A 24,964-nucleotide genomic window follows, 5' to 3' on the forward strand; every position below is an offset into this window, starting at 1 on the left:
TAATCTGAGTGACATTTAAATCACCTAGCACCTTATAAACATTTCCTCGGTGATCCTCTTTCTCTTAGCATTACCATAATGATGTCACTGACGGTAGAACAGCTTCTGGCTTTTTCTCCATGGTCACTAAACCCAATGGCTTATAATTCCAGTGAATTTTCTCTTAGCTCCTGAGTCGGTGTGCACTTAGAAAGTTTACAGTAGGATGATGGAACCAAGAAAACTTACACTAAGTCCATTAAAGTCCAAACTACATTAAAAAAAATAAATACCTGTCAGTGTTATTATAATAGTGTTGGTGGGAGGGGATGTTGTTCCTAGACCTGAAGTACAGTAGTTCTTTTCCAGAGTATAAATGAATAAATAAATAAATAGTCAACCCCTGCTCTTTACTGACAAAGTAAGAACATTGATAAGAGGCTTCATGTGGGAGGATCCCTTGACAATAAAAGGTCATACTTCATTGGTAGAAGTATGGGTGTCAAAACACGGTATGACTGAAATCCAATCACAAATAGCTTTGTAATGCTCTATTGGTAGCACTGTAACACTGTCGTCCGATTGTTCATCAATTTGCTCAAGCGGGCACCAGTGATGTCTCCATTGTGTGACTTGTTGTTACTGTTTTTGGCATATTGAATACACCACGGGTAGCTTGCCAGGCTCTGCCATGTGGGCAGGATACTCTTGGTAGCTTGCCGGGTTCTCTGAGAGGGACAGAGGAATCGAAACGGGGTCGGCCATGTGCAAGGCAAATGCCCTACCTGCTGTGATATTGCTCCAGTCCGCTCTCATGGCAATTCATAAAATAAAAAATTAATATTAAAAAATAAAAGCTTGTACTTCACCAACTGTCAGTCTAAGCCTTTGCTAAATCATGTTTAAATGTCTCTCTCAGAATCTTGGCAGGTAGATAGACCAGGGTGAAAAAGTAGAATAGCACTTTAAAAATTTTCCAAAACTTTTGATAGACAAAAGGTCAGTAAAATAGTAGAAGGTCTCTTGGACTGGAGTGATAGCACAGCAGGGAGGGCATTTGCCTTGCATGCAGCCGACCCAGGTTCAATTCCCAGCATCCCATATAGTCCCCTGAGCATTGCCAGGAGTAATCTGCGCATTGCCAGGTGTGATTCCTGAGAGCAGAGCCAGGAGTAACCCCTGAGCATCACTGGGTGTGACCCCAAAAGAAAAAAAAATAGGTATGGAGGAGACAATTCTTTCGGCTGTGCTCCTAGTTCCCCAAACTGCCTCAAACCTATAAAGCTCTCTAATTCAGAGCAAGTCAAAATTCAAAGAAATCTAACTCAGTTGACAGTAAGAGAGAGAATAATTTTATTCTGTATTGGTGTGACACTTATTTTTGGAGCCAAATAAAAATGGGAATCATTTTGACAGCTTAAAACCGTGAAAAGGAGAATGATGTGAAACATTTAGTGATCATGGATGTGTTTTAACCAACCAAGTAATATGAAACAATTCAAGATAAATAATTAACATGTAATAATTAAGAGTTGCTTGACAATCAAAGAATGCCAAAGAGACCAACCGATTTGGCCTTTAACTTTATCCAGTTTGTAAATAAGTGTCCTGTGAGATTCATCTAATTTTCATACAGTTTCAGAATAGTATGTTTCTTCAGAGGGCAGGAAACAATTATCCAAAGTAACTACTTTTGAACAAATGAGTCACCTCTATAGTAAACAATCTGGTATATTCTTCCTTCCTTCCTTCCTTCCTTCCTTCCTTCCCTTCCTTCCTTCCTTCCTTCCTTCCTTCCTTCCTTCCTTCCTCTTTCTCTCTTTCTCTCTTTCTCTCTTTTCTTTCTTTCTTTCTTTCTTTCTTTCTTTCTTTCTTTCTTTCTTTCTTTCTTTCTTTCTTTCTTTCTTTCTTTCTTTCTTTCTTTCTTTCTCTCTCTCTCTTTCTTTCCTTCCTTCTTTCTTTCTTTCTTCTTCTTTCTTTCTTTCTTTCTTTCTTTCTTTCTTTCTTTCTTTCTTTCTTTCTTTCTTTCTTTCTTTCTTTCTTTCTTTCTTCCTTCCTTCCTTCCTTCCTTCCTTCCTTCCTTCCTTCCTTCCTTCCTTCCTTTCTTTCTTTCTTTCTTTCTTTCTTTCTTTCTTTCTTTCTTTCTTTCTTTCTTTCTTTCTTTCTTTCTTTCTTTCTCTCTTTCTTTCTTCCTTCCTTTCTCTCTTTCTTTCTGTCTGTCTTTCTCAAGGGGATTTTAAAAATTATAACATTTTTCTTCTTTGTATTAAATACTGTCTGTCTCCTAGATAGAACACCACAAGTCTTTCAAAGTTTTTTAAGCTTTTAAAATGTAAAGTTGTTTTTAAAAATTTAATTAAAAAATCTTTTTAAACTTTAAAACGTAAAGTCATTTCAACAATGTAGAAATTTAAAAAAAAACCTAGCAAGTGTAGGATAACTTTGTGCTCTCTTCTCTGCTATAAGCACCAAAACCCATCACGATGCTTCGAAGCACTCCCATCTCTTCAGTATTCAACTTGAACTTCTCCTTTGTGTTCTGCTTCCCCTGTCTATTCATCACTCGTTTTTCCCTAAGTAGTGACTTATAAAATAACTCGTAAAATCAAACTCATAAGAGATCTCTGGATTTGTATTTGCAAGTGAAATATTGCTTTTCTGTTTTCCTTATGTCCTTTGCATAACTTACTTTACAGCAATGTCCTTTTTGTATAGACACAGAAAGACAGTGATTTTGTAACTTAGGAGTTAATTGACTCTGAATAACTTCTGGGCATGTTTACTTGACTTAAGCCTCAGTTGCCCTTTGTTCCTATCACCCCAAAAGCAAGGTCCAGAGGAAGGGACTGGATGGACCCAGGGCAAGCTGTTAGCTTCTCTGGCACCGAAACAGGACAGGCCAAGCGCCATAATACTTAACTCTGATTTAAGAGCACGGTAATGGACAAATTCTGTCATGATTCAAAGAGTAACAACTGGATAAGGACCTGCTAGGGTAAGGAAAGAACTATCTGGCCTGAGCACTGTAGCCTGGGATCTATAGTGATATATCCCCAGGAGAGAGAGCTACCCTATAGGATTAATATATCTCTTACTGTGTTCATATAAAATGATTAGAAAGATTATTGTATTACTGTATCACTGTCATCCCGTTGCTCATGGATTTGCTCAAGCAGGCACCAGCAACATCTCCATTGTGAGACTTGTTGTTACTGTTCTTGGCATATCGAATATGCCATGGGGAACCTTGACAGGCTCTACCATGCGGGCGGAGTACTCTTGGTAGCTTGTCGGGCTCTCCAAGAGGGGCGGAAAAATCAAACCCGGTCGGCTGCATGCAAGGCAAACACCCTACCCTCTGTGCTATCACTCCAGCCCCAGATTATTTAAGAAGTAAATCTAAGATGATTGTTTATGGACTAAGGAAAGAAGAAGTATGTCCTTAGATAAAAATATGCCCTTGAGTGGATCTCCTGCAGGAGATCTGTGTCTTAGAAGAGCTTCCCCAATAGGAAGGGCTTCCCCAATAGGAATCATGTGCTGATTGTGCTACCTCACCTAGTTTCTCCCCTGAATGCCTGGAGGTGGGATACAGGGCACAGCAGAGCAGCATGGGGGACGGGAGGAGCTGGAATGAGGCGCAGTGTAAGACTGGAACCGGAAGCTTAGTGAGACTGAAACAAGGGTGTGGGGAGAATGGAATAAATGGCAACTGATCACCAACCAGCCTGGCAGCCCTGTTCCCTTCTTCATGCATCTGCTGGCAGAGATGGGTGCAGGCTGGGGTGTGGATGAGGCACATGGCCACGTGGCGGGCAAGAGACCATGTCATGCCCACACTCATTCATTTTTTTATCACACATCTGGCATCTGAAAACAATCATTATCAACGTAACTTAAAATAAAACATAAAACTGCGTGTTTATGCATATATATACACATACATGTATGCACACACACAAATATATAAAATGCTAAGAGGATTACACTCTGAAACCTGAGAGCTATAATTCCTTAATAAAGACTACCTGTTTGTCAAAGGCTAGATTAGTCTCTGAGCTGAGTAATACAGGAAATCAAATCCTGCTCCATTATCGAGGCATTACAAGTATCTTCCTTGAGTCAAGTATGGGTAGATGTAGAAAAGGGTAAATACAGCCCTTTTCTCACCTCAGCCCAAATAAGTTAGTGTATTCAACAACAAATTGTGATCTCAAAGTGATTCCATCTGCTTTGGGGAATAACACATCCTTCCTTCCCACATAATCATAATGTACTCAACACTGGGCATACTGAATTTTTCTGATTTGAGCAGTGGCTCTGAATTTGGATGAATTTTACCCCATGGAACTTTTGGTACTTTCTGAAGATATTTTTGGTTGTCCTACTGGCAACCCCAGTGGCATCAGATGAACAAAACAAATAAACAGAACAGATCACACAGGCTTATAAAATTAGATTCACCATTGGAAGCATAACCTACAAAATTCAGTCAAATTAAATGTGGTAAACCAAAACTGAATAACTGATGTGAAATTAAATATCTATATAGGACTCAGAAACTCTTGGTTTTGGGGCAACATCTGATGGTGTTCAGGGCTCACTCCTTATAGTACTTGAAAGTTCTAGAGGTACCATGCGATGCTGGGGATCAAACTTGGGGTTCCAGTATGCAAAGCGTGATCTTCAGTCCTTTGGGCCATCTCTTCTTCCCCAGGACTTACAGACTTTTAAGACAGTAATCCAATATCTATTATGTAACTGGAAGTCTTTGGTCATCCCAAGAACCAGAAAAATGCAACTTGAAAGAAGATAATCCACTGAAACTAATATTGAGAAAAATAAGATACTGGAATTATCTGACCAAGATATTACTGTAGTTTTTATTTTAAAAGTACCTCAGTAAAGGGCTGGTGATAGAATAGCAGATATGGTGTTTGCCTTTGACGTGACTGACCTGGGTTTGATTCCCAGCATCTCATATGATCTCCTTACGCCCCAGGAGTGATCCCTGAGCACAGAGCCAAGAATAAATCATGAGCACATCTGGGTAAGGCACACAAACAAAAACAAAACGCTTCAATAAACATTTACAAGTTCTCTCAAAACAAAATAAGGATAGATAATGTGAGGGGGGAAAAAGTAAGCTCCTTTATTAACCAAAAAAAAACCAGGGTATAGTTCAAAAGCCTGGAGCACATCCTTACTCTAAATTCAATTCCTGGAACTACATGCCACACTGAGCTTTTTGGGTCACACCCAGTGATGCACAGGGGTTACTCTTGGCTCTGCACTCAGGAATTACCCCTGGTGGTGCTCAGGGGACCACATGGGATGCTGGGATTCGAATCTGGGTTGGCCACGTGCAAGGAAAACGCCCTACCCGCTGTGGTATTGTTCCAGCCCCATACATGCCACACTGAGAACCTGTATGTATGGCCCTGATGGTCCCCAGCACCACCAAGCTCAAGTGTTACTGTATGACCAGATGAGCACTAAACTCTCAGGCCCACACAGATTGGCCAAATATCCTAGGAATGGCTGTCAGACCCTTGAGCACTCTGGGGGAAGCCCCATACATACAATCAAAGAGCCAACTACAAATTATAGAACTGAAAGAAGGAAAACAAAACTCCTTGGATGGTATAATGGTGATGACAGAAGATAGTCACAGAAATAGAATTTGCTAATTTAAAAAACTGAACAAGGGTGTGACTGCCTAGTTACTGGAAAATGGGGGATCTGGGTGGAAGAGGTCCAGTCCTGATATGAGCAGGCTTGGAGATCTCAGCCCTGGGTCCCACACACCTGGGTTCCTCTGCCGATTCCTTCATGTGTGAGGCTCTTCTGAATGTGTGGAGAGGGGCCTTGAGCATGGTTGTGGCTGGGTTCCAGAGGTCTTCGGCTGCGGGGGCTCTGCTGTCACACCCAGAAACTTCCACCTAGCCGTGTAATCCCATCAATGGCCAACATCCAGAGACTATAAAACCAAACTCCTGGAAGAGAGCAATGCAGAGAGTCTCTTGCCTCCGCATCTGGCTGTCTTTACCGGGGCCCCTTGGAGGGGGTGGGTTGTGTCTCCCTTCCTGCTCTGAGCAGAGCCCCAGCAGCTGAAGACCTCCAGAGCCCAGCCACAGCCATGCTCAAGGCCACTCTTCACATGCTTGGATGAGTCTCACTCATGAAGGAACGGGCAGACAAACCCAGGTGTGCAGGACCCAGGACTGAGATCTCCAAGCCTGCTCGGATCAGAATTGGGCCTCTTCCACCCAGATGCCCCACTTTCTAGTAGCTAGGCGGTCACACCCAGAAACTGTCCCCAGCACCGTGTAATTCCATCAACGGCCAACATCTAAAGACTCTTAAACCAAGCTCCTGGAAGCATCTGATAGACTAGTTCTCCCTCTCGGAGAACCTGGCAAGCTACTGAGAGTTTCCTGCTCCCATGGGAGAGCCTGACAAATTCCCCATGGCGTATTCATATGCCCAAACCAGTAACAATGATGGGACTTATTCCCCTGACCCTGAAAGAGCCTCCAATGCGGCACCATTGGGAAGGATGAGTAAAGAGAGACTTCTAAAATCTCAGGGCTAGGACAAATGGAGACGTTACTGAGACCGCTTGAGAAAATCGACAATCAACGAGATGATGATAATGATGAAAATACTAAAAAATAAACTGGGGGAAAATTAAAACTCAGAATATTTATTGTGTGATATAACAAGAGAACCAAAATCTATCTTTTTGAGTTTCAAGAAAAGAGAATGAAAGAATTATATTGAGGAGTACTACATAATAATAGCTAAAAGATTTCTCAAATTTGGTGAAAGACATAAGTCTACAGATTTAAGAACTTGAATGTTTTCTAAATATGGTAAGCCAAAAAAAAAATCCATGGCACAATCCATCCTAATTAAACAAAAAGCTAAAGACTCCAAAAAAATCTTCCAATCAGCTAGAGAGAAATCATACATTAATATGAATTCAACTAAAAATATGTTTTTCATCTAAAACTATAGAAGCCAAAAGGAAGTTGCAAAATAATTTTAAGTGCTTAAAACAAACAAAAAAATTACCAATGATGAATTCTAATCTTAAAAGTATTTTCCCGAAACAAAGGAGATTTTAATCTCTTAGGTTAAAATCTTGGTTGTCAGCACACTTGTTCTCACTGAGATTATAGGAAGTAATTCAAATGGAAAGACAATGATGAAAGAAGGAAACTTAAAGCTTCATAAAGTATGCAACAACAATGTCAAGACCAGAAAAATCAGAACATACAACAGACTTCTCTTGAAAGTTCTAGAAATTTGGGTACCTAACAGACTATTTTAAGAAACAGTGAAACTCACTGGATTAAGACGTGCTCTGGTCATTGCTTCTCTAGTAATGACTTTGTGACTTTGGGCACACAATAACACTTTGAGCTTTGATTTTATCATCTAAAAGATGAAGAGGCTGAATTATTTGACCTCAAACAGTTTGTGCTTGATATAAACTTAAAACAACATGAGCCAGTTTTATGCTTATAGACAGAAAAGTTTCTTTGGTATCCTAATTGGATATGTAACATCAACAACTACAAACTGTTACTCTCAATGAATCTGTGAAGATCATCATGTAAGACTGAATTCCTCTATAAAGGCATAGGGGAAGATTAAATAAAAGGATAGTTTAATCAAAAGTTCCAATGCTTCAGGAAAAGTGATGGCACAGGAAAGTTCTCATAGACTGAAAAAAAACACACAAAAACAGTTCCAGTGTCTTTCAGAGTTGGTTTGGTTTGGTAGCTAGATACACACACATGCTCTCATCAAACAACTTCAGAGTGGATAACTTTTATGAATGTTTTGGCCCTTAATTTTATTTATTTGGTTGTTTGGGGTCTTTTTATGTGTGAGTGGGGAGGGGTGCAGTGGGAGGGCATATACAGCAATTCTTAGGACTTATTCCTGTTTCTGTGATCAGAGTTAATTCCTGGCAGGGCTTGGGGGACCATATGGGGTGCTCAGGATGAGTCTGAGTCAGCCACATGCAAGACAAGCTTCATAGTATAGCAGATAAGGCACTTTTCTTGCACATAGATGACCTGGGTTCTATCCCCTGCATCCCATATGGTCTTCTGAAACTTCTGGCTTTGTACCTCCTAAGTATCACCAACTGTGACCAAACAGAAAATGATCTATTCTATATAGGCTTTGTATATCTTATATGAGAACCCTGAAGATTTGTGTAAATTATAAAAATTAATTCTGTGCTGGTCAAGGGTAACTGCAATGTGATTATGTCTCACACTGTGCCTTAAAGCTTAAGGCTTAAAACTGACTTCAGTTTTCCTGGTAACTGTATAGTATTCCATTGTGTAGATGTACCATAGTTTCTTTATCCAGTCATCAGTTCTCAGGAACTCAGGATGTTTCTAGATTCTGGCTATTGTGAATAGTGCTGCAATGAATATAGAAGTGCAGATGGCTTGTCATGAAATTTGTGCATAAGTGGATGGACATGGAGAGTATCATGCTGAGTGAAATGAGTCAAAGAGAGAGGTACAGACATAGATTGATTGGACTCATTTGTGGGATATAAAAAACATAATATGAGACTAATACACAAGGATAGTAGAACAAAGAGCGAGGAGGAATAGTTCATGGTTGGAAGCTTGTCGAAGTGCTGGTGGTGGGAGGGCAGCTAAGATAGAGAGGGGGCCACTATAACAAAAATAGTTGGAAATGATCACTCTGGATAAGAACCAGGTGCTGAAAGTAGGTAAAGGGAGAAACATAATAACCTTTAAGTACCTGTATTGCAAATCATAATGGCCAAAGAGAGAGAGAGAGAGAGAGAGAGAAGGAGAGAAGGAGAGAGAGAAAAGTGCTGCCATAGAGGCAGGCTGGGGGAGGGTTGTGAGGGAAACTGAGGATATTGTTGGAGGGAAGTGTACACTGGTGAAAGGATGGGTGATGGAACATGGGTGTGTCACTGAAACCAATCTTGAGCAACTTTGTAACTGTGTATTTATGATGATTCAATTAAAAATGAAACACTTAAACTGATTAGGATTTATTGGTTATACATTGAGAATTAATTGCTGAAAGTAGTTCCTTGTATCAGAATGAAACCACTCTCCACATGTAAACTTTTCACCTAACCCAACCATTTCTATTGCCTTCTTACCCTGATCTACCACACTATCCGTGGACAATCACTTTGAAAAGTCTTTGAATTCCTTCCTTGGTTTTATTCCTGGTGTGTGTGTGAATGGAGATTCGTATTTATATATTTATATACAAATATTTGCATTTATTCATATATTTGAGCAATAGCACAGCGGTTGGCCATTTGCCTTTCATGCTGCCGACCCACGTTCAATTCCTCCACCCCTCTCCAAGAGCCTGGCAAGCTACCGAGAGTATCGAGCCTGCACAACAGAGCCTGGCAAGCTACCTGTGGTGTATTGGATATGCCAAAAACAGTAATAATAAGTCTCTCAATGAGAGACGTTACTGGTGCCCGCTCGAACAAATAGATGAACAACGGGATGACAGTGATATATAAATGGAGATTTACATATCTCCATATCTCCATTTCTTAGGAATATACACATGTTCCTAATATATATATATTTCTAATAAATGTCTATATATGGGCTTAAGACTCCATACACACACACACACACACACACACACACACACACACACACATGGGCTTAGGACTTCCCTTCAGTCTATTTAGAAGCCAGCCCTGGTCTCCTTTTATCAGCTAATGTATTTAGGAAGGAATTACCGCTCCAGTTTCCCTGAGCTCCATTCATGCTTGAGGAAATTAATATGCTAGTGTGACTGATTACTGAACCAGCCTGGGTCATAGAGTGTGCTCCAGATCAGGTGGGAATCCTTATTTCTCATGTATTTGTTCTCTGGAGCTGGCTTAGGGGATATAACATCCATCCGGTGAAACCATCATCAATGCTTGTGGCCAAAAATGCTTTGCTCAGTGAGATTACTTTAGTCCTTATCTTTTCCTACACATTTCTTGAGTTTCCCATGATGTACTCAAGCAGTCATCCTTAACTCAATCTTCTGTAAATTTAGAATGACAGGATAATGTGCAGGATAATTTAGGCTCCATTAGTACGTTATGCATATCTCTATTATAGTACTTACTACACCGTGCTATAATTTTTTTGTTTATATATCTGTCTCTGCTACTAGGCTGAGTTCCTCCAGGGCTTAGACTATATCTCATTCATTGTCATATTCTACCTCCTTCATATAACCCAGAAATAACCCAGCGGATAAACACATTGACTGTAGTAAGCTTTTGATCAATAAGTCAACTTTATAGTAAGACACATGAGAGTAGTTGCACCAGGTATGCATATACTAATTTATTCAACAGAGCTCATTAATTTCTTAATATGTTCCCAGTACAATGATAAGATCTAGGAATTTAAATGCATTATCATTGAATTAAAAGGCATAGGAAAAGATGAATTACTAATTGCAGTATATAAATGAATTTTTTTCAAAAAATTTGGATATGCTAAAGTCCTAACCCAAAATATATTATCATGGAGGACCTCTGGGAGTTTATTTGATCATCAGTATAGAAGCCCAGTGAATAAGGTTGATGTTCTTATCAAAGATGCCCCAAGGAAATCTCTCGCCCCTTGACATGTGAAAATACAGCAGGAAGACAACTGCAGAAAAAGTGGGTTCTCACCAGAAACAGAATTTGTTGACTTTTGAACTTGAACTTCCTAGCCTCTAGAACTGTGGGAAATAAATTTCTGTTATTTAATGACATCTTGTTTTGGATAGTTTTGTATAGCACCCTAAATGAACTATATAAATCAAGATAAAATTTGAAGAGGCACTCAACCTATTAATGAAATCTGTCTGTAGCACTATTGTCCCATTGTGCATCAACTTGCTTGAGTGTGCACCAGCAACATCTACATTGTGAGACTTCTTGTTACTGTTTTTGGCATATTGAATTATTCCACGGGGAGCTTGCCAGGCTCTGCTGTGCGGGCAGGATACTCTTGGTAGCTTGCCAGGCTCTCCGAGAGGGACGGAGAAATAGAACCTGGGTGGGCCACATGAAAGGCCCTACTTGCTGTGCTATTGCTCTAGTCCAATGAAATCTAGAGGAAGTTATTTTGTATGGCTTAGCTGAGGTTGAGGAGAGGTTGGGAAAGGGCTCCCAGGGAAGGAAATGACTGAACAGTATTTTAAAGGACGGCTATAAGAGAACCAATGAGAAATGTTATGAGGAAACTATCAGAAACAGGAGACAGGACTAGTCACTGGGACATGACATTGCCAGATGTGGGAGGAAGATTGTACCAATTAAGTGACGTTGAAGAACATCAGTGGATTCTTTATCAAAAGTTATAGAATTTTGGGGCTGGAGTGATAGCATAGCGGGTAGGGTGTTTGCCTTGCACGCGGCTGACCCAGGTTCAAATCCCAGCATCCCATATGGTCCCCTGAGCACTGCCAGGAGTAATTCCTGAGTGCAGAGCCAGGAGTAACCCCTATGAATTGCCAGGTGTGACCCCAAAAAACCAAAAAAAAAAAGTTATAGAATTTGAACATTACCCTATAGGTGTTATTATCATGGTGAATGGGCTTAAAACCTGGGAGGTATTTGTTCTTTTCGATTCTCCCTGGCTCTATGAAGAGCATAGTAGGGGACTAAGATGAGAAGCAGGAAAACCATGGAAGAGTTTCTCTAAGACTAGGGAGAAATAGACTATGGCGGTGGTAGAAGAAATGGAGAAAAGAGGACAAATTTGAGTTTCACATGAAAGCTGAACTTGGCAGGATTTGGTGGTTATTTGTAATTGAAGGGTAAGGGAAAGAGTAGTGACAAGAAAAATCTCCTTTAGAAGGCAGGGAATAGAGACGAAAGGTTGGGTTAGGAAAGATAGTGAGTTAATTTTAGGCATATTAGTTGTAAGGTCCATAGGATCTGGACATCAGGAGATGTTCAGCAGGCAATTAAAGATAAATTTGAATCTAGACGAGGATGGGAGAGAAGTAGGACTAGAAGCTTAAAATTTGTGGTCAAAACCTGGAATGTAGTGTTTAAAGCTGTGATATTGGGAAAAATCACTATGGTTTCTGCACAGTAAGATGGGCAATGGGCTAGACCCACTTCCAGAGAATCACCAACACGTAAGGAGCAGATGGAGGAAAAGTTCACAAAGAAAGATAAGTCAGCATATTTGGGGAGTGTTTGAGGACTGCCCCTACTTAAGATATGGTCATGGTCAACTTTCTAAATGCCTATCTATTCCCAGATTTGACAATATTGTTTTCTGCTAGGAAGTCCACAGTATATGTTATTCACAAGAGCTAGCACAATTATAAATTAATGCCTGGCAGTATTATTTAATGTCTATCTCCCCTGCCAGAAAATAAGCTACATGAAAGCGGGGTGAATAAAAAACCAACTTTTATTTTTCTAGGGATTCCCCAGAGTCTAATAGGTCATCGGGTAGGGCAGTTGCCTTGCACGCAGCCGATCTGGGTTCAATTCCTTCGTCCCTCTCAGAGAGCCCTGCAAGCTACTGAGAGTATCCCACCCGCACGGCAGAGCCTGGCAAGCTCCCCGTGGCATAGTTGATATGCCAAAAACAGTAACATCAAGTCTCACAATGGAGATGTTACTGGTGCCCACTCAGAGCAAATCCATGAACAACGGGACGACAGTGCTACAGTGCTAACATGCGCTCATGAAACTGACGGTGTGCTAAGTTTCCTCAGTGTTACTTCAAGAACATTACTTTAAATAATTAAAAGTGTCAATTCAATGGTCAAATCAAAATGTAAGGTATGCTTTTTAAATAATTTTAGCATTTTTTATTAAAAAATATTTTTTTACATTTTTCTTTAACTCAGTGGCCACTCCTCTATCACTTTTCTCATTTAGGATTGAAGATCTTCGGATACATGGAGAGTGGTGAAAAGCAAACTAACAGCAGATTCAGTATGCATCAGTTTGAAATATTGTGTAATGACACAATGATTGTTCCACAATGCTCCACCTGGTCTCAGAGAGAGAGACAGATGGCCAAAGTGCGTCATGAAAATTTATCTGGTTATTCAACCAGAGATGCAGATTATGATATGAATTGGATCATGATGTAGAACTTCCTTAGGAAACACTTTTGTGGAAAATTTTATAAGGATATATTTAATTAAGGGAACCTGTGTTTCTATATTTAATACTCCTGTATTACATACATATTACAAGTTGTCATTTATTAAATGTTTAAAATTGCATTCCTATATCAAATGATGGATCTCTTCCAAATAAATATAAATATCAATATTTATGAGGCTTTATTTCTGGGCATTACGGTTCAAGCAGCAAAAATAAATGTGTTAGAAGGCCAGTCTCCACATTTACATACACACACACTTTAGAGATTTTATTGTTAGTCTTCCTCTTCTTTTTCCTGTTTTGTTTTGAATCCCTGCTTTTCTGTAGATTTTAGAAACATTGTTAAAACAACATGAGGGAATGAGGAGCAAATATTTCTTTCTGGTTGAGTCCAGTGGTTAGAGAGCAGTCTGTCCCTTTTCCTAGTCATTTAGCAGCCCAGGCACCCATTTCTTTGATCATAATTGCACTTACATCATAATGGTGCCTATGGCGTTAAGTGAGTCACTATAGGCAAAGCACTGAAATAATAGTACAATAACTGATATATTCCCAGATAGTAAGGACTATTAAAAATATTAGCTGCTACTTTCATTTATCATTTTAACCAAGGCCAGGGAACAGTGTGCTGTTCCCCTGCCCCAGGCTGCCTGTTCCTTTATAAAGTTACAGTGGAGATTTTCTAATGCCAACTCAAGGCCTTTCAGTCCCCATCCTCAGCTTCCAAATGTGTGGGATCTGATGACTGTTGGAAGGTGAGTTTGATTTTGCTTCTGTGCAGCCTGTGTACAGCCTCTAGTCTTTTAAATGCTTTTTCCTGATCTTGTGTTTATTTGGATGATAGTTTATCCAACGTGGTCTCAATAGTGTGAATGTTTATAATACTGATATGCAACCTACTGAACCCCTCTAGCACTCAAGTGCCCAAGACCCTTCAGTATTGTTCCTCTGTCACTTGTAACCTTTATTTTCCCCACCCTCGCCCGACAAATCTTAGGTCTGTAAGCCAAGGTCTGGGGTTTGTCGTTGTTTGATCCTGTCTCTTCCCTTTTTTTTGTTTTTTTGGTTAGGCATACTTTTGTCTTTTTCTTCAGCATACTTTTGCTTAACATGATGGCTTCCAGTTCCATCTCCACTGACATTAAATGCAAAACTTCTCTTACAGCTACAGGGTTTGATTGTGTACTTACATCACAGCTTCTTTAGCCCATTCATCTGCCTGTCATTGGACATTTGTGGTGTTTCCATATCCTGGCTATTGTACTTGGCACTGCAACGCACTAAGTACAATGAGTATTTTTTCAAATTAATACATATTTTTCATAGTTTGGGGGTAGATACCAGGAGATGAAATCACTAGATAGTATAGAAGTTTTATTATTAGTTTTGTTTGCTTAATTTTGTTGTTGTTGTTTTGTTTACTTGGGGGCTATACCTTGTGATGCTCAGGGATTACTCCAGGCTCTGCACTCAGAAATTACGCCTGTGTGCAGGAGACCGTATAGCATGTCAGGGAAAGAATCTGGTTCAGCTGCATGCAATGTAAGCACCCTCTCTTTCCAACCCCTTTATTCTTAGTTTTATGAGAAGTCTCCCCCACTTCTTTCCAACAGAGGCTAAATTGCTGACATTCTCCCCAATAAAATAGGGCTCTTTTTCTTTTTCATCAAATCCCCACTAAAACCGGGTCATTTCCTAGTCTTTTTGGTATATGCCATTCTCACTAGTGTGAAATATTTCAGTGTTGCTTTGATCTGCATTTCCCTGATAACAAGTGACTAAGCATTTTCCCCTCTGTCTACTAATGATCTATTTTTCCTCTTCTGGGAAGTGTCTTTATCAGCTGTCCCCATTTTTTGATGAGTTTATTGGAAACCTTTGGTCTTCTACCTTTGTAAACCCTGGTTAAACCATCAAGCAGCACCTTCCTCATGGGACTACAAAATTCTATAACACATTAGGAGCGTTTCCTTTATGGCTTCACTCAGAACTTTGTGAGTTCATTGCTTAGGGAATCAAGCCGCTGATGTCACAAGACATCACACTTCCATCCCTTTCTCAGGTGCCTTCTGTCTTAGAACCTAGTTCCACAAAATTCCCAACCTAAGCACACTCTTGTCCTGTCCAAGGAAAAGCAAAGACTCACTCCCTTCCAGCAATGTCTAAGGTATGTTGGGCTTGTGGCCACATATTTCTTCCTATGCTTCACCCCTCCTAGGGCACAGGAACACGTCTGCAAACAGAATACAGCTCTGGGTACCCCTTGGTCCTCTGAGGTACAGGTACAACAAACAAAACTCCCTTGTAGCTGCTCCCTGCAGTCTCAGAAATATTACTTCAGGAAACATTTTTCTCAGAGACCTCAGGAACAGGATTACAACACACTTTCTCTTTCTACTTTCTTCTCCCCATGACCTAACTAAACATTCCTACACAATCTCTCTCCTTCCCTCTCTCTCTCTCTCTCCCTGCCTCCCCACTCTCCCCTCTCTTTCTCTGCCCTTTATTCTATCAAGAGATATTATTGCGATCTCCTTTTTATTTCTGAATGGAAAGGAAAGGAAGGAGAATATGACCATGGTGGTATTTTATGAGTGTATTGGTATTTCAGAATGAGTTCACTTCACGGTACTCCCACCCCAGGTAAATAGTACAAAATCTTGCTTTTTCTGGTTCCTTGCCCACTGCAATGCTTAAACATTGAAGCTTGTTCAAATTGTAAGATCAGAATGTATCTGAAAACAACAATAATAATAATAATAATAATAATAATAATAATAATAATGTTATACATAATAACAATCTGAAAAGGGAAATAACCCTGTCTCCTAAGATTTTCAGGAAAAAAGTCAGTGAGAGAAGCAAAATTCATCCTTGTTGAAACTCTCAATCCGAGAGGGGTGTGTCTTATAACCTGTAACAGTCTGTGGCAGGACTTTGGTCGTCACCCGCCAGGAAGACGTCAGAGAAAAGCTAGGGGGAACCACATATAGGTCCCTGGTCAAACAACCAGCCATGATGAAGATTTCTTTTACCTTGTACCACTTCATTGTTCTGAGCTGGTATATTTTCCTCAATTATTTTATCTTATTACAAGAAGAGGATACACAGAAATCCTACGTCTTTCAGGATGGCGGGAAATGGAAGTATTTGACCTTCTTGAACCTGGTAAGTGAGCAAACCAGGACACAATCTAAGATTTATAGGGTGGGTGCCTTTTACACAAATCTCCTTTGGATCTTATTGCATACAAAATAATTTGTCTTCCATCTTCGTTGCTTATGAATTTGGGTTTTCTCTTTTATTTGCTCTGAGAAGCCCATATCAAAATATTATGCAAGGCTCCATGGTGGGCTGGCTAATTATTAACTGTGCCTGAAGAGGAAGTTTATCTTTGGAGCTCTCCTCTAGGGAATTCAAACGGGAGACTGCATGGATGGGTTTACCTGGAACTGATACAAATGCAAGAGAGATTTTGAACTTTGCATGGGGAAGTCTGAGAGAGAAGGCAGAGTAGCGTATGTTGCGTAGGAAGTGCAATTTCCAATGAAGGAATAATGCCATTTTACAGCACACAGACACTAACAGATTTATCTAAGAAAAGAAAACACATTTTGCCATGTTAAGATCCCACTTCAATTTTTTTTATAGGCTTAGGCTTCATCTTAAAGGACAAATCACCTAACCAAATGGTAATTACACAATGTTTGACTGTTTAAAAACCATTTGTGTGACTAGATCCTTTTTCTTTGTCTTCCTGGCCAAACTGATCATATCCTGATGAATGAAGTGTGCATAAATAGGATAAAAATCGATTCTGTAAGTGTACTGAAGATAGGTAAAATAATTTTTTAGTTTAAAAGCTAGAAATACTATGGATTTGGGGGATGCTAATTGGTGTTTCAGATTAAAATTCAGTATTATATTTTCCAAAGTTTTGGAGTCACAATCCCCAGTATAGTTTATGTATGATCAGGAAAAGTGACATTCTGATATGAAAGCAGAAACTGAGAGTTCAAATCAAAGAGACTGAGAGATTCTGACACTTACATGTTCATTTTCCTAGCCTTGGATTCAGGCCTGAAAAAATTGAGGCTTGAATATAGCAATATACTGTGATTGAAAAGATCAAGGTGACTTGCATGTTTAAATTTTATACTTTTTTTAAATCAGAAGAAAATCAGAAAACACTAACAAAAGCTTTTATATAACTTGTTGCTATTATTATTGCTATTTAGAGTATTTTATATACTGTAAATTATATTTAATGTTTAATGATTGACAAGGGGCTGGAGCATTAGCCCAGTGGGTAGGGTGTTTGCTTTGCACATGGTCGACCCGGGTTCTATTTCTCCACCCCTCTCAGAGAGCCCAGCAAGCTACCAAGAGTATATTGCCCCCACGGCACAGCCTGGAAAGCTACCCGTGAGGTGTTCGATATACCAAAAACAATAGCAAGAAGTCTCACAATGGAGATGTTACTGGTGCCCGCTTGAGCAAATTGATAAGCAACGGGATGACAGTGACAGTGACAGTGATTGACAAGATTTGTTGAAAAAGAGGAATGTGTAAAGCCAGGATTAATCAAACCCAAACCAGATTCCAGTATGCATCTTTAAGCATAGCTAAAATCAGATTTTTCACCTATTCCCACAAATCATCTCCCTAATTTTTCTTAGTTCAGTTGCATGTCCCAGAACCCTCATTTTTATCTAAGGTCACCTTTCTTGGTAAAGATACCATTATTTCCTGGTATTAATCATATTGTGTTACTCTAATCAGCTGCATAGTTCTTGGTATTTCCTTTGCTGGGTTTATCCTTTATTTATCCATTTCACTGCTCTTCTCCTTACAGACACTGTATTTGTCCTGGGTAGCTAGACCATCTCTTTATTGTCCTTGTTATCTATCCAAATCTTCCACTAATCTTCCTAAAGCAGTGTTTTTGTTTCCAGTGCTCTGATTCAGCTTGAGAAGGGGTGTTTGCTACTCAACAAACTATAGTGGCTCCCTCCGAACATATGGAACCAATTCCCAACTCCTGAGATTTTTCACCTGTCTGCTGAATCTTTGGGTTCCCCTTGCTCCAGGAAGGCTGGTGTCTTCTGCAGAAAGTCCTAGATATTACCCGATGTGATGGCTTCTAGGCTCCTTGCTGCCATTGCTCTTCCCATATTCATGCCCCCAGATGAAGACCTACTGCATGGTCTTCATTTTGCTGCTTTCATAAACTACCCAAGATCTCACAGTCTCCTTAATATCCTTGCTAAGCCTCTGCAACACACACTTATTTTTTTCCTTCCTTTTTTATAGCTTCTCTCAGTCTCTGCTTATTTATGTATAGTATTTTTTTTCTAATTTCAACCCACATATGTCTTAAAATTCTGATCAAATTGTAAATAACTCCCAAACAGGAATTTGTTATCCAAGGTCCCTGCTAGCCTGTCTACAACCTTTAAACAGGATGTCCATAATAAAGACTTAGTGACTGTTTTGACCTCCACTTTTTCTGCATTCTTGAGAAATGGAGCCTTTTATGACATCTTCTAGCTCTTGGAAGTAAGCAAAGAGGGGTTTGCTGGAGGCTATTTTCTTTTTATACCCTGTTAGGTCTCATCTGGAAAGTGTGACTTAATGCAGTTTTCCAACTGGCAGGGTTGGGTTGAATGAGTTCCAGGAGATCCATTTAAGGATAAATTTTAAATATGTTGTTTAAGGTGAAATATTGGGACTTAAAGTTTATAGCCCTAGAGGTCTTGTATACCGATTAATTGGTTGTGTCGCCTAATGATTGATTAAAGTTAACTTATGATTAATTAGCTAATAATTGTGCTTATTAATTCATAAAATTCGGGGGGGGGCTCAGAGTCTGAGAGAGTACAGTGGGAAAATTGCTGCCTTACAAGTAGTTGACCTGGGATTGGCCTGAATATGGACCCCTGAGCACTGCCAGGAGTAATCCCTGAGCATTAAGTAGGATTAAAGCCTGAGCACTGTCTTTGGGTGTGGCCCAAAGAACAAAGGAAAAATTATTTTTAAAGTAACAGTTCTCATAAATTGCTGTAAAACTCTTAAAAATTTCCCCTCAATCTCGTTGAAGTCATTCTTCCATTCTGCTTTCCAGAACATATATCTTATTCCCCTTAAAGAGTTTTAATTTCTAGTTGAATGAATAAGTCGTCTCCATTTAAGAGATAATTTCTCTTTAGTGTAAGTCTGCTCTCAAAGCATGCCTCGTTTCCTCCCAAAGTTATCCCAGAGGATTCAAAAGAGAGGCAGGTGAGGTGCTAGGGAAAGAGAGGTGCCACTAAGAATTGGTCAAAGTGACCAATTTCAGCCTGGTGCCACAGGAGAGCAAAGAAAAGACATTTTAGATGTAGCACTGTAGCACTGTTGTCTTGTTGCTCAACAATTTGCTCGAGTGGGCACCAGTAATATCTCCATTGTGAGACTTGTTACTGTTTTTGGCATAGTGAATACGCCACGGGTAGCTTGCCAGGATCTGCCGTGCGGGCAGTATACTCTCATTAGCTTACTGGCCTCTCCTAGAGGGATGGAGGAATCGAACCCGGGTCAGTCACATGCAAGACAAATGCCATAGCTGCTGTGCTATCATTCCAGTCCAGTTTAGATATAGTCGACCTAAATGGGGGACAGGAATTAAAATTTAGCCCTGCAGAGAGTCGATTCTGTTAGAAGTCCCAGTGGTTACATGCATAAGCTCTAGGACCAGGCTCTCTGGAATTGTTCTTTATTGTGACCCTGAGACATATATTTCTTTGTGCCTTTTGCTTCTACATCTATTAAATAGAAATGATGCATAATTGTTGAGTGATCAAAAAAGAAATGTGACTTGAAATGGGGGGAGTACTCAGAAGCACTCTGCATGCTGTAGGCAGTAATGGTGGAGATAGAAAATGAGCTTTCAGTCATCTCCTCTGGGTGAAGGTGATAACAGAGAAGAGTGAATTCATGGAACATCATTGAGCAGGAAGGCTGGTGGGTGATGGATCCAAGCATGGGTCACTCTCTCCTCACACACACTGCTTAAGACTCTCCTTCTGTAAACCATATATTCTGATTTCTCAGCTCGAATAGGACCAAGATGGGGATGCTGCTTTCCCTGGCACAATCAAGGCTGATCATCTGCATGGTCCTGGAAGTGGAGATTTCAGATTCAAGCAGAGATGTATGTGCTGCTGAGTGGGAAAGTCTTTAGAAGCTGATGATGGAGACAGAGCAGTGCAGGAGACTGGGGCTCATGTTGGCTTGGGTACCTTGTATCTAAGCACTCAGCGCAGGTTGAGTCCCTTCCTCTCTATACAATTAATTCACAACCATGGAGTATCACTGATGCCAAGGGAGTCACTGTCATCCCGTTGCTCATCGATTTGTTCGAGTGGGCACCAGTAACGTCTCTCATTGAGAGACTTATTGTTACTGTTTTTGGCATATTCAATACACCACGGGTAGCTTGCCAGGCTCTGCCATGCAGGCGAGATACTCTCGGAAGCTTGTCGGGCTCTCTGAGAGGGACGAAGGAATCGAACACGGGTTGGCCGCGTGAAAGGTGAACGCCCTACTGCTGTGCTATCGCTCCAGCCGCCAAGGGAGTACAAGCTTTAATTTTACTTGCAGACTTCATATGGGTTGCTTCCTCTGAAAATAACTTCCTTTCTGGAACCTTGTTCAAGGTGATGCCATACAACTGGAATCTTCAGGGAAGGTCTTTGTTGGGTCCCTCCAGTGTTCCCCAGCTCTTCCCCAAGACACATGACCTTTGCCTCCCCTCTTCGTAAACTTTCTGGAACCTCAAAGAATTTTGACTTCTTGATCTTCAGTTCTCACAATGACAATAGTACCTAGTCACATATTGCCTGAGGAGAGCAAAGCAAGGTCAAGAAAGAGAAATCCTGGGGCTGGAGCAATAACATAGGGGGTGGGGCATTTGCCTTGCATGTGGTAGACCCAGGTTCAATTCCCAGCATCCCATATGGTCCGCCAAGCACCATCAGGAGTAATTCCTGAGTACATTATCTAGGAGTAACCCCTGTGCATCGCTGGGTGTGACCCAAAAAGCAAAGAGAAAGAGAAAGAAAAGAAAGAAAGAAAGAAAGAAAGAGAGAGAGAGAAAGAAAGAAAGAAAGAAAGAAAGAAAGAAAGAAAGAAAGAAAGAAAGAAAGAAAGAAAGAAAGAAAGAAAGAAAGAAAGAAAGAAAGAAAGAAAGAAAGAAAGAAAGAGAAAGAAAAAAGAGAGAGAAAGAAAAGAAAGAAAGAAAGAAAGAAAGAAAGAAAGAAAGAAAGAAAGAAAGAAAGAAAGAAAGAAAGAAAGGAAGGAAGGAAGGAAGGAAGGAAGGAAGGAAGGAAGGAAGGAAGGAAGGAAGGAAGGAAGGAAGAAAGAGAGAAAGAGAGAAAGAGAGAAAGAGAGAGAGAAAGAAGAGAGAAAGAGAGAAAGAAAGAAAGAAAGAAGAGAAAGAAAGAAAGAAAGAAAGAAAGAAAGAAAGAAAGAAAGGAAAGGAAGGAAGGAAGGAAGGAAGGAAGGAAGGAAGGAAGGAAGGAAGGAAGGAAGGAAGGAAGGAAGGAAGGAAGGAAGGGAAAGAAAGAAAGAAAGAAAGAAAGAAAGAAAGAAAGAAAGAAAGAAAGAAAGAAAGAAAGAAAGAAAGAAAGAAAGAAAGAAAGAAAGAAAGAAAGAAAGAAAGAAAGAAAGAAAGAAAGAAAGAAAGAAAGAGAGAGAGAGAAATCCAAGAGTAATCCTGGCTAAGACTCCAAGACATCGTGTAAATGAAGAGAAACTGGGGATCTATTTATGTATTATCTCCTACCTCATTTTGGGGAGGAAAAATTTAGTTTCTATCATTGGTTAATGTCTTTCATTTATTTATTTATTTTTTTGCTTTTTGGGTCCATCCGATGATGCTCGGGGGTTACTCCTGGCTATGCACTCAGGAATTATTCCTGGCGGTGCTCAAGGGGACCATATGGGATGATGGGAATTGAACGCGGGTTGGTCACGTGCAAGGCAAACGCCCTACCAGCTATGCTGTCACTCCAGTCCCTGGTTAATGTCTTTTTTATACAGAACTAAAGCTCAGCAAAGTAGCTTAATTTAACTGCCTCTTTCACAAAAAGGTTTAAGGCTGTTATTCTCGGGTTTGATTCCTCTATCCCTCTTGGAGAGCCCGGCAAGCTACCGAGAGTATGCCACCTGCACGGCAAAGCCTGGCAAGCTACCCACGACGTATTCGATGTGCCAAAAATTTAACAAGTCTCACAATGGAGATGTTACTGGTGCCTGCTCGAGCAAATCGATGAACAATGGGACAACAGTGCTACAGTGCCACAGTTCTACTCTTAATTCTCAAACATTTCAAACCATGAGCGTTGATAGAAGGAAGTAGTTACTACCAAAGCCCCAAATAGACATAATAATTTAAGTAAATTGTGGCATTTTGTTTTTTTATCATGTGTAGAGATTAGTGGTTGGAGACCAGATTTTTGTCTGGACCCAGAGACTGGTGTAATATAATAGCTCTGTCACCTGCTCACTGTGGATCTCCAGTGTGTTACTTCTCTGTGCCTCAGCGCCTCCAAATGGAGCACTATTGTGGTTCCCCAGACCCATTCTCTTCATCTCCCCATCATAAAGGTCCCAGTTCCCCGGCTCCCATAATAAGGGGTATTTGGTCACAGCTGAGCATTGGTCCTTCCACAGAAGGAAACTATTTCAGCAAATTTTAGGGGACCCTTGTTGGGGTTGATGATGACTTGATTGAATTGGGTGCAAGGGCTTCACTGCAGGGCAACTCCAAAGGGCTGGCTCAGCAGAGTCCATAAAACTGCACTGTCATCCACAACCAGTGGAGTCTTTTGCTTCTTGCCCTCCTCTTTTCTTCTTCATAAAGACAGATTAATGTGGAGCCTGCTCTGACCTCTATATAACATAATTTCTGGCAACAAACAGGTACTCTGTAAATGTGAATCGCTTGAATAGATAATAATATGGTTCCAGGCTGGAGCCATAGCACAACGGGTAGGGCGTTTGCCTTGCACGCGGCTGACCCAGGTTTGATCCCAGCATCCCCTATAGTCCCCTGAGTACCACCAGGAGTAATTCCTGAGTGCAGAGCCAGGAGTAACCCCTGTGCATTGCCAGGTGTGACTCCAAAAGCAATAATAATAATAATAATAATATGGTTCCAACCGATAAGAACTACTTTTTTTTGAGAACTCAATACTTCCTGTAAGATACTTGACCATATAGTCACCCTTGCTACAGCAAAACCAGTTGTCATAAGATTAACAACTCTGACTAAGAATTATTTTATTGGCAGAGTTTCAAGAGATTCAAAAGGCCTGGGGCCCCTCTCAGCTCAGGGAGTGGCATGCAGTGACAGGAATCAAACCCAAGTTTGGCTAAGGCAAAGCATGTGCCTTAAGCTCTGCACTAACTCTCTACCACCTAAAAAATAAATTCTTATTATTTCTTGCAATTTGTTCCTTAGCACTGTAGCACTGTAGCCCCATTGTTCATCATTTTGCTCTAGCGGGCACCAGTAATGTCTCCATTGTGAGACTTGTTACTGTTTTTGGCATGTCGAATACACCACGGGTAGCTTGCCAGGCTCTGCCGTGCAGGCAGGATACTCTCTGTAGCTCACCAGCCTCTCTGAGAGGGAAACTTCTTTCTTACTAATCATAATTTCTTTTATTTTGAAAATTTTTCTCTTCCTCCTTATTCCAGTTTGTGTTTTTTATATCATTACTTCTCCTATGTGCTTTTTAAATTCTTTTTTTATATATATGTTACATATTTTGTTTGTTTTAGGGCCATATCCAGAAATGCTCAGAGCTTACTGCTATCTCTGTAAACAAGGAGGATCACTCCTGGTGATGCTTCAGGGACCATATGGGGTGCTAGGGATTGAGCCCAGGTTGGCCACATGCATGACTGGTGCCCTCCCCTCTGTACTGTCACTCTGGCCTCTCATTTCTATATTTCTTAAGCTAAATACATATGCATGTTGGCTGAAATAGTCTTATAGCAATGGAGATGTATTGGGCAGAGTCTTTCAATACTTGCCCCAGATATTAGACCCCTCACCATCCGGGTAATCTGAAAATATTCATCATAAGTAGCCGTCATATGCTATTTATTTTTTAAAAGTCTTCCACTGTAATAATACAAATGAATGGTCTCATTTAAAGGCAAAACCTAAAGAATTCCCAGACTTTGAAGTCAAACACAGAGTGCTGAGCTGGCCATTGGGTCAGTCGACTCATCCACCAAGAGCTGCAATGTCTTGCCCAAAACACTTGTGGAATCTTCCTCTTTGGAGTGATTTTAATGAAAGAAGCTGTCATTTCCTGAGGGTAGTTTAAGAGGTTTCTGACTCAAAGACAAGAAACAAACTTGATGATTTAGAATGGATAAGTTTCTATAACTTCAAGATTTTTGTGAAGACACAAAAAAATCAAGAACCTTTAATTATGGTTTCTTAAACAATTATATATGTAAGTCCAAATAAAACAAAATGTGTAAATGTCTAAAAGTTCACTAATAATTTTTTAAAGTAAATAAATTACCAGATATTAAATGCATTCATTAGCAGAAAAAAAAACAGAAGACAACAAACAAACTTAGATCAGCAACATTCCAGAAAAAGCCATTCAAGAAGAAATAAAATTAGGGAAGGACTGATAACAAGATATGTAAATCAAAAGAGCAGTTCTGAAGTCAACTTTGAGCTTAGAGATACTGTTTTCTTTGGTTTGGGATGTCCAGCCACTTGAGAATGCTAATGAGTATAATTTT

General features: G+C 40.2%; 1 protein-coding gene across 1 annotated transcript in view; it reads left to right on the top strand.

Moving 5' to 3' along the window:
• The first annotated feature begins 16,168 nt into the window (after positions 1–16,168).
• ADTRP (androgen dependent TFPI regulating protein) overlaps positions 16,169–24,964 on the top strand; it is a 76,474-nt gene continuing 67,678 nt past the window's right edge. The window contains exon 1 of the mRNA XM_004619965.2: positions 16,169–16,321. Coding sequence (XP_004620022.2) covers positions 16,169–16,321 — 153 coding nt within the window. The remainder of the gene's footprint in view (positions 16,322–24,964) is intronic.

Source organism: Sorex araneus, chromosome 2, assembly GCF_027595985.1.
Source record: "Sorex araneus isolate mSorAra2 chromosome 2, mSorAra2.pri, whole genome shotgun sequence".
Lineage (NCBI taxonomy): Eukaryota > Metazoa > Chordata > Mammalia > Eulipotyphla > Soricidae > Sorex > Sorex araneus.